The sequence below is a fragment of the Trachemys scripta genome, chromosome 2, assembly GCF_013100865.1.
Source record: "Trachemys scripta elegans isolate TJP31775 chromosome 2, CAS_Tse_1.0, whole genome shotgun sequence".
NCBI classification, from domain to species: domain Eukaryota; kingdom Metazoa; phylum Chordata; order Testudines; family Emydidae; genus Trachemys; species Trachemys scripta.
In genome coordinates, this window is record NC_048299.1 from 239,526,735 (window position 1) to 239,542,688 (window position 15,954).

General features: G+C 38.8%; 1 protein-coding gene across 5 annotated transcripts in view; it reads right to left on the reverse strand.

Moving 5' to 3' along the window:
* RUNX1T1 (RUNX1 partner transcriptional co-repressor 1) overlaps window positions 1-15,475 on the reverse strand; it is a 141,973-nt gene extending 126,498 nt beyond the window's left edge. For 2 of the 5 annotated variants that reach the window (XM_034763255.1, XM_034763252.1), the window contains exon 1: window positions 14,614-15,474. In XM_034763255.1, coding sequence (XP_034619146.1) covers window positions 14,614-14,641 — 28 coding nt within the window. In that variant the 5' untranslated portion in view covers window positions 14,642-15,474. Of the gene's footprint in view, window positions 1-6,651; window positions 6,775-14,613 lie in introns of those variants that run through there. The other 3 variants (XM_034763254.1, XM_034763251.1, XM_034763253.1) reach the window with 3 other exon arrangements.
* Between the last annotated feature and the right edge of the window lie 479 nt (window positions 15,476-15,954).

Consider the following 15,954-nt stretch of genomic DNA (forward strand, 5'->3'; position numbering starts at 1 on the left):
TGCAATCCGTTAGACCAGGTCTTACTCAAAAGTACTTTTAATGCACTTTAATGTAATGGTTGAAACCCTGGCCCCACTGAAGTCAATGGGTGTCACCCAAAATGTATAAGCATACATTACTATATGAACATACATTCTCTATCACCCATATTTAATTCCTCAACATCACATGCAGTGCAGCATGAACAATTGAGTAGGGACGGATCGCTTATTTTCCATTAAGTCCTGAGCTAATGACTTATCCCCACCTAACCTAAGAAAGATGAGAATTCATGTTACAAATTTGTTTCTCATCTGGGGACAAATTTGGATCCAGTCTCAAAATGAATCCAGCAAGATACTGATAAGAGCACCGGGCTGAGGTGCGAGGAAGGAGACAATGGAGAGTACCTCCAAAGCAAAGCAAGAGCATTTAGACGTTTTCTGAAAGAACACATTTTGACTGGAGAAAAAGGTTACAACTCCAAAGAGATAAACATCGTAACTCTGGCACCAGTATATTCTGTTTCAGCTTTGTTCCTTTCCAGTGGTATTTGCTCATCGTTGTGCACATAAAGCATGTATAAAAATCAAAAATAAAGCAGTGTGTAGTCACTGGTAGGATGTTATCCTTGCTCACCTTCACTTTGCTTTGACACTGGGTTCAATATGAGTTTCCAACATTAAATGGTTTGCTGATGGTCTTTTCAAATAATGAATAGCATGGTCTTGAAACAGCCCTGGCTTAATGTTTCCTAAGAGTCTGTGATTCTGCTAATTAAACCCCTTTCTACAACATTCCTCTTAAATACTTTTAACAATGCCATCATTAAAAAAAACAAAAACCAAAACATCCTGGCACCACTATTCTTTGAGAGCACTCCCTCCCCCCCAGGTGCCATTATCCATAAACTTATTGGCAGAACTCTCAGGTTTCTGGCACCAGTATGCCTTAATCTCTTTGGCAGCAAACTCCACCTGGATGTCACTGGAACTGCTCTCCCTTAATCTCTGTTGGAGCACTTTTCCCAAATATCCTTTGCCATAATATCATTCCGTCTCTTTTGAAGCATTCTAATTATCTCATTTCTGGCAACAGTTGCCCTCTATCTTGCTGGCAATGCTCAAACTGGTCTATGGCACTTCTCTTCCTGAAGTTGTTCAGAATAAGTGTTCAAGAATATTATTCTAACATTTAATAAGAGAAATTTTATGACAATATCTTAGCCACTCAAACTGGGTATAAACATGTCCCATGGTTTGAAATTTTATTTTATTTTATCCTACTGATATGACTGAGCCAGTGGGGAGGAAAAATATGGTGGCAAAGTCTTAACCACTTTGATTCTCAACAAGACAACACTGTAAACCTTGGAGTTACTAGAAGCAACAGACAAGTTTACTCAATATTCCAGCTTGTCATGATGAAACGTTGAAACAGCAGTCTGATCCCGCTGCTCCCAGGCAAATGAGGGAATGATACACAGAAAACAGAGTATTCAGCCAGAGAATCCATTGTGGAAAGTCTTTTGACCTAGCGAATCGAAACATGACATTTGAACCACCACCTAGGGAGGCGACTGTGTGGTCATCATCAGTCAGGCAAGAAATGTAGTCTATAGCTCTTCAAATAAAATGAATCACAAAGGGAACCTGCTTGGTGGTAATGACTAGTACTTATGCAAATTGCATATCAACACCCGGCTAGGCAGACATATTAAAGCCTTCTGCAGCTACTGAACTAACTATGGGTCTTGTACAACAGATTTTGCTCATGCAGCCACCACTCTAGGTGGCAGTCAAAATTTCTGGTTTCTACTCTCTGGCTCAGAATGGCTCTTTCATAAATGAACTAATATTTTTTATTTTGTCACTGGAAGTAAAAAAAATTTACATGCCACTGTTTGTGTATTAATTCCTCTCCACTAGGTGGAATCTTATCTTTTTCTAGATAAATAATAGCAGCTTAATTATCAAAAGTAGCGATTATCACCTACCATGTTTTCTTTGTGGTGATTCATTTTATCTTACAAGCCACAATCTTACCTAACTAAAGAAGTGCTGTTAGATCAGCTGCCTTCTTGACATAAAAGAAGAAATCATTAAACACCTCATGACGTGAAGAGTGTACTGTTAATGTACTGCAATATGGAAGACTGCAGTAATATTGCTGTTACAACACTACTGTATTTTTCTATTTGTAGGGGCCTTGTATCTCAGCATATTCTTGAATGATGATGAATTTTCAAGGCAGAAGATAGAAAAATGGAAACAGAAAATGATATTTTTAATAGATCAGTAAAATAAATATCATGCACCACTTGGACAATTATAAAAACAGACAGTTGGTGAATTTCGTTAACATTCTTGATAAGAGCATATAATATCTTGCATATCTATGATGCCTTTTATCCTGAAGTATCACAAACTGCCTTACAAAAACTGAAATATGCACACCATAAAAGGATTATTTCTCCTACCATTGGTGGAGTGAAATGGGGCAACTGTTTAACAGTGTACAGCAACACTACACAACATTTTAGGGCAGAAAGTGAAGGAATTCTGTTGAAATTGTTGTGAAAATGTTGATATCCTAGCCAATTTATCTAATGGTGTTAACACCCCCCTACTGGTGTGAAAAGTACAATGTAATTTTATGTCTAGAAGGAGTGAGCACCTTGGTTTTAAATCTTTTCTGAAAGACAGCACTTCCAGAAGCATACTATCCTGTGGCATTAGTTTAGTAATGTCTCCAAGGGGAAGGTTCCATCAACTCAGTCAGCACTACCATTTCACTGTTACTTGGTCTTCCATCTAAAAACTAACCAAGCCAGGTCTTAATTAGCTTATGAACCTTGACAGTATCAGATCACAAGGCAATGAAGCCAGCAGATCTTTTGTTTTCATGAGCTACTATTCTCCACTTCTTTGTCCTATGTATATAAATTCAACAGAAGATGGAATTTGATGAGGATTAGCTCTGTTCCAGGTAGGGGATGGGAAGCAAGTTTTGTATTTAGCAGAATGTTTGTTTGTGTCAGGTGGAAGGTGTAAATGGGTGTTTAATTTAATTTTTGTTTTTGTAATGTGTGTCAGCGGTACCTAGAGCTTTTGATAAGCGCCCCTTTTTATATTTGTAGAAATCTAAAAATAAATAAATATCAATCTCTTTTAGTTAACGTAAGTGAGTGTGTGTACCTGTGTGACCACACTCACATGAGTACAAGTTATAAAGAAAACATGCAGCAGACATTCACTCAGACTCACACAAACACTAACCTCACACAAAATCTAATCAGTATTTAATTTTCAGTGTATCTAATTTTCTTTAATCTGGCTTTTTGTTTAACTGTGAGTGTTCTCAAGTAAATATTATTTAAGATGCAAAAAAATTGTGATCAGATTTATTTCTTTAACTGTATTTGTTCATGTGGTATTTGGTGTGTTTACCTATAAAACAAAGTAGTTTTAACCATAAAATAAGGGACCAGAACCTAGGGCAGCACTGGGTTTTAATTTTTGCATATTTTTGAAGGTCACTTTGTGACCCTGGGTGATTCATTTCAATCTCACAGTCAAATATAAGTGTAAAACCAAACTGAAGCAAAACCAAGACCCCCTTCCTCCCATGTATCCATAATGCCCAGGAACTGAGCTCCTGGCTAAAAGATCAGAATTCAGCAGCTAAAATCCATTTTAAGATTAAAACCAGGAGGAGGCACATATCCTTCTCTGTGGAAGATAATTTGTTGTGTTGTGCTTACTATGAAATAAAGAAGTACATGAAAATCTCTCATTCAGTACTGCATATACTTGCATATAGTATTTGTACATATACCCAAATAAGTGTAGTACAAAAGAGAGCTTTTGTAGGTACCACAGTGAATTACCACTTCTTTATTAAGACTCATAATTAAAACAAAAAACAAACAATCCCCTCACCACTTTATTAGCTCAAAAAAGGGAATACTTTTCCCTAGAAACATATCTGGTAAAATGCTCACCCTTCCTGACTCTCCCCACGACCAAAAAAACCCCACCACCATCAACGTGGTGCTTTCTATGTTCATAAAACTCACTTGATTAGCAGCACTACAGAAGCGAACATTTTTGTATGTAAGCACTCAAGCATAATTTAATCATTTTATTTAAGCATGGAAAAAGTTGCACTGAAAGCCCCATTAACTAAAACATCCTTGATTAGCTTAAACTTAGATTTGCAGGTATAGAAAGAGTGAAATAAGCCAAAGAATGCTCTCTGGTCTCTGGAATATCCTTAACTTTACATAAAACATCTTGACAATAGTAAAAGCTATATTGTTGGAACAGATAAGCAATTAATAATTATGTCTTATAAGGTTTTTTTTTTTTTATAAAATTTATTCCCCAAGTTAAATCTTTTAAACACTATGCTGATATTTGGCTACCAATACCATTTTTATAATCTAACAAGATAAAGTCCTAATTGCATAATACCATTTTATCTGTACAAGATAAAATTTCCAATAAACAAAAATGCACATTAGGCAGGAGATTTTTCAGAATAGATTTTTTTTTTTTAAATAACCCACTTGCATTAACAAAAGATTGCAGTGGCTTCCAAATTATAGGGTGTTATTTTTAGTGGAAGTAGTTCAATATTCATATTGGAGCAGATGTAGCAGTTTAACAAAACAGCTCTTCAAATCCAGCACAAATTGAAAACAGGAAAACTGATTGCATTTTCTCTTATCACTTTCCTTTTCTGAATTGACACTTTTGGCCTTCTGAAAATTTACACATGGCTTTCATCTCAACAGCACCTGCTGATCAAACAGAAACCTAACATTTTCATGAAAATGGTATAAAGGACTAGTTTTCTCCTTACCATCTTTAAGGGCATCTGCAGGCCACTCAATGGCAACAATTGTTGTGTTGATGGCACACTCAGAATAAATTTTATATTTTCATTAATTTTACCTTTTAAAATGAGTTAAATCACTAATGGCTCTTTCATATTAGCTCTCTGTTGGCTTTAAATTAATTTCTGTCTCAATGTGAAAAAGAAGAAATATTTAATACCATAATATTCTTTCTGTATATAACCCCCTCTGCTTTACCCTAAGGCAACAATGGGCGCGGGGAGACAAACTGAACTCATTTTAAAGTTGTCTTTTGTTTTTTTACACAATCTACATATCAGGTGTAGGTCTGGCAGGTGCTTTGGAGCTACCAAGGCTGTGGTGAACAGATGTCATCATAGATGAATATGGTAAATTACCCAATCAGCCATTCAGTTCAAATATACTTGTGTGCTTGATGCAAAAGTTTGAAATATATGGACTTGTATATAAAATATGAAACAAAGTATGTTGTTATCCTTTCTGCTTCTGATCTGGTAAACTCTGAAGTGCAGCAGCAGGTAGCAAGGGCCTTCTTTCCTTCTGCATAATTCTTAGTGTAATTAAAGATCCTTCTTAAACCTGCTATGTGTCAGTTTTTTAACTGATAGAGCCCTAACCCTTCTGAAGTACTCTGCTACCATCCATTACCATTCTGCTTCAGTGATAAGGCAACCTGACGGCAGAGATGACATACAGTAATATATGTGCCACTCTAGCCAGTTGGTTTGTGAATTTCAGTGTTTCATCATGCTCACTGAGGCAATCGCAAACCTGAAATGTCAATACGTTCAGTCAATGGAAGTAAAATAATGGGACTCTATTGTCTTACCCTATCGATCTGCTGCTGTCAACAAGGATACATGCTCCCCTGGCTTTAAACAAATTTTAATTAGGCTTTTAGTTACTGGATCATATCTATCTATCTATGCAAACATTTCACAAAGTGATGCAGCAACAGAAAGATTTTAAACTTTTATATACATTTTCAATTACCAATTGTTAATTTTTGTTTCAAAAATAACTCCTTCTAAGGAGATTTTAAAAAGACCACACAGAGAGAGAGAGAGAGAGATAGTTTGCATTCATGCCTACATCAGGTAATTTTAAACTGATGGAGAATTCTCTTAAGTAAACCAAAACTATCAAACTTCTAAATATATGAAATTTCTCTAAAAGGAATGGCATTCATCTTTAGCACGCTCCAAGTTGAGACGTCTCCAATAAAACAATTTGGAGGGTTGAAAAAAATATTACAAAATTAGTGTTTCCTATTAAAAATGCGGATGGTAACAATTATCTATCCCTCTTCCTCCCAAGAAAGCCACACTTGGAGTACAAACAAAAATCTCAGATGTCTGATTTAGCACACACACACCCCCTTGGGATATTATTTGTTGTTTTGGTGGAGTGGACCACCCCACCCCCACCAAAAAAAAAAAATCAGTGTGCACTTACAGAAACTCTGCTTTCCTTTCCAGCATACCAAGGGCGTGAGGGGGGTGAGTAAGTGGGAGATAAAAACACTGCAGCAGTCCCTCAAAATCAATCAAAAGCCTCAGCAGCTCTCTCCCTAAAGAGAGCCTATTTTCTACCCATTCTCACCTAATAAAATAGCTAATCAAGTCGTTATGCTGCTTATTTGCCGCCCCCATCTAATGGTTTTAAAGTCTAGGCGAGACATCGTCTATTGTTCACCCGCAGCCCCCTCTCCCTCGGTGCCCCGCGCTTCCCGACGCCCGGCAGCCGGGGCCAAAGGAAACCCACGGAGAGATCAGGGGGCTCGTCTCACCTTCGCGAGTCCGGGCTGAACAGCGGCGGTGCTGGGCGAGAGCGCCCGGGCCAGGACTGCCGCCTCCTAACCCCGCACAACAAAAGGCAGATCCCTTCCCTCGCCGGGCAAATTCTCCGCCAGCTACGAGGAGAAGATAAGAGGTTACATCTTCACTTCGCCGGCTCCTATCGACTTCGGCATCGTTAGAGAGATGGGGGGGGGAACCCCCCCCCGTCTCCTCCCCCCAGCGCCGGAGATTACCTTCTGGCGGGGGAGGGCACCGGCCAGGGCTTTGTATCCATTAAACACACATCGCCGCTTATCGGAGGTAAAGGGCTTGTCAGGAGGGCACTATTGTGTGTGAGTGTGTGTGTGTGTGCGAGCGAGAGCCAGGCAGCGTGCGGCCGGGTGATTACGGTATCAGCGCGGCCCAGCTGGAGGGGGCGACACCCACAGGGAGCTGCTCCTCCTGGGGGGCCCCACGCCCCGCACAGGAGACGACCGCCCCCCCGCATCAGAGTGGCAGCTGCCTGGGCCACAGGCCTCCTGGTTGGCAAAGCAAGAGCCAACATCTGAAGGCCCAGCCCAGGCCCCCTCCCTGACTGGCTGGAGAGAGGTCAGACCTCACTTTTTTCTTTTGGGTGGGGGTAGATTTCTCTAGAGCCCCCCCCCCGTCCCCCCAGTTTCATTCACTCTCATTTGGAGAGGGAAGGCAGGTGGCCCTTGGATAAGGGGCTCCCTCATTTTGAATGCTCCGGCAGGTTTCAAAGTCTCTCCCTCTGTCAGCCCAGCAGGAGGATCTCCTGCCTCGGCTGCTGAAACCCTCCTCATTCAAACTGCCCCAGCCTGAGGCAGCCCAGAACCTGCCCAGCAGACCAAAGTGCCTTCCCTACTCCGATCTATATAGATCTCACTCATCTAACTAATCCAAAGTGGGAGCTCTCCACCAAAGAAAGCAGCTTCCCCTGTGATTTCTGTGAGTTCATTTGTAACTGCTGGAAGTTCTTTCTCTCTGGTCCTACCATGCAAGTAGGAGAAAAGCTAAGGTACCAGTGTGGCCCTTGAATGCTTTTATTTATTTGTTTTTTGGTTCCCAGTTTGTTGGGGGAGTATCTGACATAAAACTGCTTATGCCCAAATAAATCTGTTAGTCTTTAAGGTGCCACCAGACTCTTTGTTGTTTTTGACATAAAACTGTTCACGCTGCTCAGTGCAGGGAGAGCCCACCCCAGACATAGCAGGTAGGCACTGTTATGTGGCTACAGCTCAGCACAGGAAAATGGTGAACTAGACCACGGATTGGTCTAGTTCCAAACAGATTGGTTTCTTTAAAGATATACATCCACGGTTCATTTTATTTTTTAAAAAGCTGATTGGATGAATCCAAGAGGCTATGTGGTTAGGTATTGGAAGGGAAGGCTGTAGGAGCCACAAATGGAAGGGGCCAACAGAATCAGTGTACCAAGAGCAGGTTGTTAGGCTAATCTTTTCACTGAAATCTAAAAGTAAAACAGTTCTTTCTCTGGTAACAATTTATTTTTAAGGAAGTTTTGCTTCTCTTGAATGTCTGTGGAGCAGCAAAGTGAAGGCTGAGATCAGGACAATGGCAGCACACACAGTGGAGAGAGGCACGCATTGTTTAGTGATGCACCCCTTCCAAAATAACCAGGCCAAAATAGCAGAGTTTTTCCACAAGAAAAGAAAAAGGGGATGTGATGCGTAATACAAAGTGAAAGCAAACCATAGATGGGGTGGGGGGAAGGACCTGTGTGTGTGAAAATTGTGTCATTGCAATGAATGTCAGATAAAAAGGGGTCTGTCACAAATCCTCCACTAATCCAATAATGTGAAAACCTCTTGGTATCACTGAGACATGGCACAAGGTAAAAAATTTTTATTCTTCATAAACCGCTGCAACTATATAGTTAGTCTTAGAAAGACAGTGATTGGCAAATTTTCCTAATACAAAGGGCATTTGACTTTTAACAAGATAATCTGTGGATTTTACGTATCTAATTTAACACCTGATTCTTTAGACAGTTTGCTTTCTACTCTCAAAAAGAACCACCTTTCCCCACCTTCTATAGATGTCAGTTATGTGTTAGAAGTAATCAAACAAGTCATATTAAAAGAAAAGTTAGTCAATACAATTTGAAGTATGGCTTTTTTGCAGTTAATGATGTACTCTGTGCAATTTTAGTGGAAGTTAATTTAATTAACTCAATATGCAAGGTATCACTGCACCCTCTGCCCACAGATGTGCTCTCAAAATATTATCTAAAAACAGGGGATGCTCTATTTATTAGAAATTTTAGGGTTTTTTTTCCTGCAATATTATACCATTAAGATCTGTCAAACCCTTATTTTCCAGAGTTACTATATATGCCTCAGATATACACTGACATTTTTGGCAAAGAGTTTTAATATAAGAGATGCACAGTTCTCTAGTGATCAAAATCCAGGATCCTTTCTAAAGCAAATAATTTGCTGTGAAAACACTCTCAGTTAAAAATTAAAGCAGTATATGGGAATATGATCAGAGTACAAATGTATAACAAAAGCAGTGTTCCATAATCACAGCTGTCTCAAAGTCCAAGCTGGAGCTAAAAATCTTAATTTCAACTGACTGTTTCTTAATAATGGGTTACCTTCTCACAAAGCATAAAGTCCATCTGCCCCTGGCAGATAAGTTTTGAAGCATTAAAATAGATAAAAATCTAACATTTTCTTTTTTGCATTGAATATGTGAATTCTAGCATGCTATAATGTGAGAATTCCAACATATGACCATTATGGCATAATATCTCATTGCTCAGCTTGTCATTACTTCACTTGTAATTCTTATGTTAATTATGTTCATAATTACTATAAACAGATGTGGTAGAAATTCATGTGACCTTTTACTGCAGAATGCATTTCTCACTCCTTTCACTTTATTTTAGCACATATATGAAACCAAATGAAAGAAAAAGCAATTTTGACATACTATGTATGTACCTATTTAAAATTAAACATAATTTTTTCTCATATTCTTCAGTCAGGACCTTCTCTATGCCAATACATTGAAATGAGAATTAAATGTAAAGTCTGTCCTGATATATATACTTAAACCCTGTGATTAAAATGAATATTTTTACTAAATTGAGCTAAACCCGTAACTGAAGCCTAGAATATAAATGGAGTGTTGCATCTTTATTCAGCACCTTTGTTAATGCAGCAGTATTCTGCTTCCCAACTACAAGTACATGACAGACATACAGCAATTTATTTTACTCACAACCCAACCATCACCCTCTGTACATAAACCACATTTACAATAAAATCACTATGGATTTCATTAGCAGAAAGCCTACTCAAATTTCATTTCTTTGCCCCTAATCTATAATTAGTGTGGACAGACAGGTGCAAACCCTTCTCTTATACAGATGGCTACTGGAAATGGTGCAAAGTAGCTCCTTCTGTTTAAACAACACACAGATAACCTGCTCTGCTCTTATCACTTACAATTACCTCCATTATACTGAACTAATGTTTACTTTAATAACATGTCCACTATTCTCTAAACACTATTTGGAAACTTTTATATCAATGGCAGAAAAAAATGAAGATGTAAGTCAATGTCTTTCAGATTAAAAGTAATCATTTTGTTTTGAAATTAAGTTCCTCTTTTTAAGGATAACTCTTACTTAATTTTTCATTTGATTTTACACCTGCTGGTCATTGTTTAACATGCAAAATCATGAGAGCTTTTTTTCTGAGAGCTTTATGCTTCCATATATTAAGCTAGACTAAGCCAGTATTAGGTAAACAAGAGCAGAATAGTTATAGTTTTAAAACATGTCTTTAAACTGTAACATTTAGTGTAAATAGTGCAAGCAGGATTATGTTAAAATTTAGTTTTGAAACTTGTATATTGTTGGTTGAACATTTAATCTCCCTAAACCTTTCATTTTATCAGATTTGTGAATATGAAAGGAGATTAAGAAATTTCAAAGGCTGTTCTTTTAAAAATTAGTTTACACTTTTTAATACTGATACTATTTTCAGTGCTAGTGCTTGTTTAAACTCTTACAAATATCTTTAGCTAGTTACTAATTAAAGGCTATGTGAAACATATACAGGACATTGTTAACTACATGTCTACAAGTTTTTGAATGAGCTAGATTTTAAAGGAATTCCCTCTACATGCCTTTAACCAAACCATGAGAATAATCTTTACACAACAGCAAGTACGTGTTATTTCAGTTGATAAATTGTATGCAAAGATCAAGAAGCCTTAAGTTCCTACAAAACAAAGAAAAAGCTTTTTAAAAAAAAATAAAATGGTGACCCCCCCCAAAACAACCTACCAATATACTTTTTTAATTAGCTAAAGATTTAACAGTAATTAACTGTAGCAAGTGGATTTGCAAGATGAAAATAACAATTGTAACTGCCTTCCCCCTCATCCCCACTGCAAATACTGCAGATGCCTATTTTTCCAAAGTGCCTGGCTATGAGGAGCTGTGCAGTCTGCATAGAACCTCAGTGAAGCAGGCTTTGCATTCAATGCCTGTCAGATGAAGTTCAGTTCAGAGAAGTGAGAAACAGGATTTGACAGGGAAGAATGTGTGGAACTGACTAGCCATTGACTGACCAGCACTCCAGGTGGAGCTTTTCCCCCCTCCCTCCCATAAACAATACTTTTAGCATCAAACTCCATGTACACACAGGCATACACAGAGCTAAGTATACACAGATGAGACATAGTGTGATGACTTTGGCAAAAATTTGAGTCAACATTAAAGTGGTCAAAAATGGCAGAAGGCAATGTTTTACTTTAAAAAGATTTTGGAAAGTATTTAAAAGCTTGAAGCCTTTGAAGAAAAACAACTTGTGCAGCAGTTGCCAGCAAACAGTGACCTAACACTGCTGTCTGCATTCCATTACAAACAAAATGTTTTTTGTCTGTTAGACCATTCTAATAGTTTAGAAACAAAGTAGTGTTAGGTATTATTGAAAGCATTAAAGCTGAGCTCCATAAGGAGCACTGCTGTTTTAAGTACTCCTTGTCTGATTTCAGCTTGCCAGATATTGACAATTTTTTTTTACTTGTCCATTGTATAATTGAACTTTATATTGTGGTGAGGAAAAAAGTCTGATGCATGAACCAGAGTAACAATGATTACATTACAGGCTCAAACCTGATAAGCTGATCAGAAAAGTTCTCAATAATCAAATAAGAGAGCTTCCTAATTAAAAGGCTTAATAGTGAGACTGCAAGATAGCTACATTATTTATATGACCTATTATGCAATAGGCTGTTTATACTGTACGGCATTTTCAGATAATTTTTCTTAGTATTTTTTTAAGTGGGAACCCCAGAAATACTTGGTGCTAAAAACAGAACATATAAACAAGGCAGCTGAACTTTAATAGTCACTCAAGCACAAGGAAATTCCCCAATCATATTGGATTTCCTAAGGAAATCAGCCCGGAACAAACGGAATGAGTTTTCAGACTTCCACTGAAAAGGTCAAGCATCAGCTTTAACAACCATTAGAAACCAGTTTCACTATTACTCTGTTATCCAGATTCACTAGAACTGTTAATGCTAAGCCAGATCAGAAGATCGGGATAATAGAATTAAAAGCTACAAAAGTCTACAAATGTCTCTCATCTAGGTTAGGATAAACCTCTTGCCTCAAACTGTTTTTATTAATAATAACAAAACCGCTTATTTAAACTTTACACTGCATTCTGTCAGGATGTGGAACTGGAGGAGAAGGGGATACATCCTGCATACAGAAGTATTCAAAAAATGACATTCACCTCTAACATACTTTTTTAGAAATACAATAATAATGTTTCTAGCTAGATATCAAAAGAAAAGATTTTTTTAAAATTCCTTCAAAATTTGTGCAGGTGTTAAAATAAGTTTTAAAATAGTCAAAACAGATTAAAGTTAGTCCAAAAATGGGGAAAAAAATATATCCTGCTTTGGTCAGCAACTCAGACCACCATCAGTGGATAAATCAATTTGCAGCTGCTGTGGACAGCCATTTAAGTCTGGGGCCTGAACAGATTAATTAGGGGAAGTGATGTTAAAAGTTAAAGGGGTCAGAGTTACATTAAGTACATGAATTTTTCCTGGAGCAAACCCCTTGTACTACAATCCAGAATACATCCTCTTGGTTAGTGAAGGGTATGCCTGTAACCTAATATTTGGCAAGGCAATTTCATTTTAAATATTTTTGCAGAAAATACAGTCTTTTCAGGTAGATTACTTTTAGGGAGTATATATCTAGCTTCATGCAAACATTGTAGATCATGCCAAACTAGTAGTGATTTTTTGCATCACGTATCTTTACTCTTAAAATATTAATAGGAGATTTAGTAATATTCAGAGGTATACCACTGTGTATTATGTACACATATTATTAAATATTTGCCATAACTTTAAAGTCCGTATACTACCAGAACAAATACAGTGTTTTCAATTTTGTCCTATTTTACAATAGGAAACTTGACTAGTTTTTTATGGAAAATCTGTTATGTACTATTTTACCAGAATCCCACATTTGAATGACTTATGTACACAATCTGCATCTTTAGCTCTACATGAGAAGGATGAGCTGGCTAGAATAATAGGTCTTTTCCATATTTATATTTTATGATTCTATACAATTCAAAGACAGCAGATGAAAATGGACAGTCTCTGGGATTTTAACATATCCTTCATCTGCCAAGAAGATGGTATGATGCTGATCCTTGACAGGGTTGCTAAACGCTAGTAATAACCCTTCATGTTCTTAATATGATTCTAAAGCATTGAATGTTGATACTCCTTCGCCATTTAATCTGGGGATGTTCACCAATGCTGCAAATCGATTCATCCAGCGATAATGACTGGGACTCCGGACTAAAAATAGCTAGAGAGGAACTTTTTGGTGGGGGCGTATGAGGATGTTTTAATCTAACTTTACCTTCTCCCGCCCCTTGTTTAAACTTCTGACTAAGTTTAGAAGATAACATTCTGCCTCTTTTTTGATGGAAAACATTTCAGTATGTATCACTGTATTCCCCTTTGTTTCTTTATAAATTAGGAATGACAGGAAGGTACAGTTTGTATGCATACATTTAACTGTCAATTACCATATAATAATAGAGTCGCCTTATCGGGGATGCCACAGTTAAGGTTGCAAGGCCCTTTCCAGACTAAACCATGTATTGGTCCCCTTAAAACTTTGTCGCTAGTGACTGGACTCGAACGCACCAAAAATCAAAGGCTCATCTAACGAATTCGCTTCTGGGTTCTGCATTCTTTGATCTCCCTTCTCGAAAGCTAAGTAATGAATTACTGGAATCAAACTTTTTTGAATCAGATTCGAGATTATCAGCGTAAAACTGTGTTGCAACTTTAGAAATGCAACATATAATACTGCCGCATCGTTTTAGGAAGCGGATAGATTTTCAAGCTTGCCAAGCAGTTTAATACGATGTGCGCTCCTGAAATATTTCTTGCAAAACAGCCAGTAGTGATGTTGCCAACACTACATAATCCGACTATTGTAACAGAGGGTTGGGGGGGGGGGGAGAAATGACCCGAAATATTTCAGGCATTCCAGATCACACTGGCCAGCGCTGTGATCTTGCAAGAAAAAAAGCTGATTCTAAAACGAGACAGACAATATGGTACGGAAGATGACAATGAAACTTGCTTGAAATGCTAATTTCCCTGCAAGAGTGGGTGTTTTTTCCCCTGCACTCTGAGGAGTTATTAGTACAGAATTGTGCGCGGGGCTGTTGGTTTGTATATGCATGCAATTCTAACCCTGCAGCATCGCCCCGAGTGGGTTAGTTACAGCCGAGAGCCCCTTAGTTAGACCGATCCTAAAACCAGTCCTACAAGGAAGAGGAAAAGAACGGGGAGCCCGACTCCCTACCCCCATCCCCCCAGCGATCCGGGCCCGGGGCTGCACGCCCCTTCTCGGTACTTACACTGAAAAGGACCGGAGAGTCCCACCATTCGCCACAGGCTGTGAGCTGAAAATAAAAGTTCCCGTCCTCCTTGGGGGAGAGCCGCCAGCCCAGGCTGCTGGAGGGCAGAGGGAGTGGGAGAGGGGAATGCAGTGCAATGCAGCTTCCCTTCCAGTCCAGCTGATCCACGTCCACAAAAAGTCAAAACGAGCCGAAAAGGAACTCCAGCCGCTTGTCAAAGCAGTGCGAGAGAGACGACTGGGTCCAGGGGAAAGGAGCAAGAACCACAAATAAAACAAAGTAGATAATTAATGCCCAGGTCCCTTTCTGTTGCTGCTGCAGACAAATGTGATCTGGAGTATAGGGAATTGCTACTGTCAGTGGTGGTGTCTCTGTCTCTCTCTCTCTCTAAGACGGCGATGCATAGATTTGCAGGACTGCCTTGTGTCTGCCTTGGAAGAGAAGCTCCATGCAATGTCTGTGCAGATCCGCCCGCAGAAAGACTCCGCTGTGTCTGTGTCTCTCCCTCTGCTACCAGCCACCTCTAAAGTCAAACAGCATACTGCAAGCAGCCGGCCTGGCTCAGCTACCCAGGTGCAGGGGGGGAGGGCTTAAAGCAGTGGGAGGTGATAGAGGTAGGAGACATCTGTGTCGTGAGGAGGTTAGTGAGGGTCAAGTATATGTTAACAATAGGCGAGCACAGTCCCTCTTGGGCAGTCTGCCTACTCTTTCTTTCTTTCTCTCTCTTTTACTGGGTGGACATGTAACTTGCTCCCTAATGATGCCTTCCCAAGGCTGCCTGCTTTAAGAGTCCAGACTGCCCTGCAGTAACCCAAGACAAACACTTTCCCTAGCCATCTGGAGAGCTCCTGGCTTCTCTGCCTGTATCTCATCACTGTCTGAAGAGACAGCACTGCTAGAAATCAAGCCACTCTCAGATCTACTCTCTAATCCCCTTCTGTTAGCTGATTTTCAGTCAGACTATTTGCTTTCGCATTAGTTAATAGCCTTAGAGAAAACAATTATCATTCTCTTTTTCCCTTTGTTTTTCACTCCAGAAAGAGTACAGTATTGATGAAGACCTCTTTCTCTTTTTAAGAAATATATGGTCTTTCATGTCTTGCAAAACCCATGTGCAATTTCACACAGGGAATTCTAGATTCTTCCAAGAGTAAAAAACATAAGCATAACCAACTCAGCAGTGAAAATGAATTACAATATTCTACAATTAAGGAATACTAGAATATTAACAAAACATGAAGGTCAAATGTTGGATAAACATTTAAAAGAGCATGTATGAATTTGATGATGAATAAAATACTCAGCTTTTAATTTGCTGGGAGACAGTATTACAGTATAACT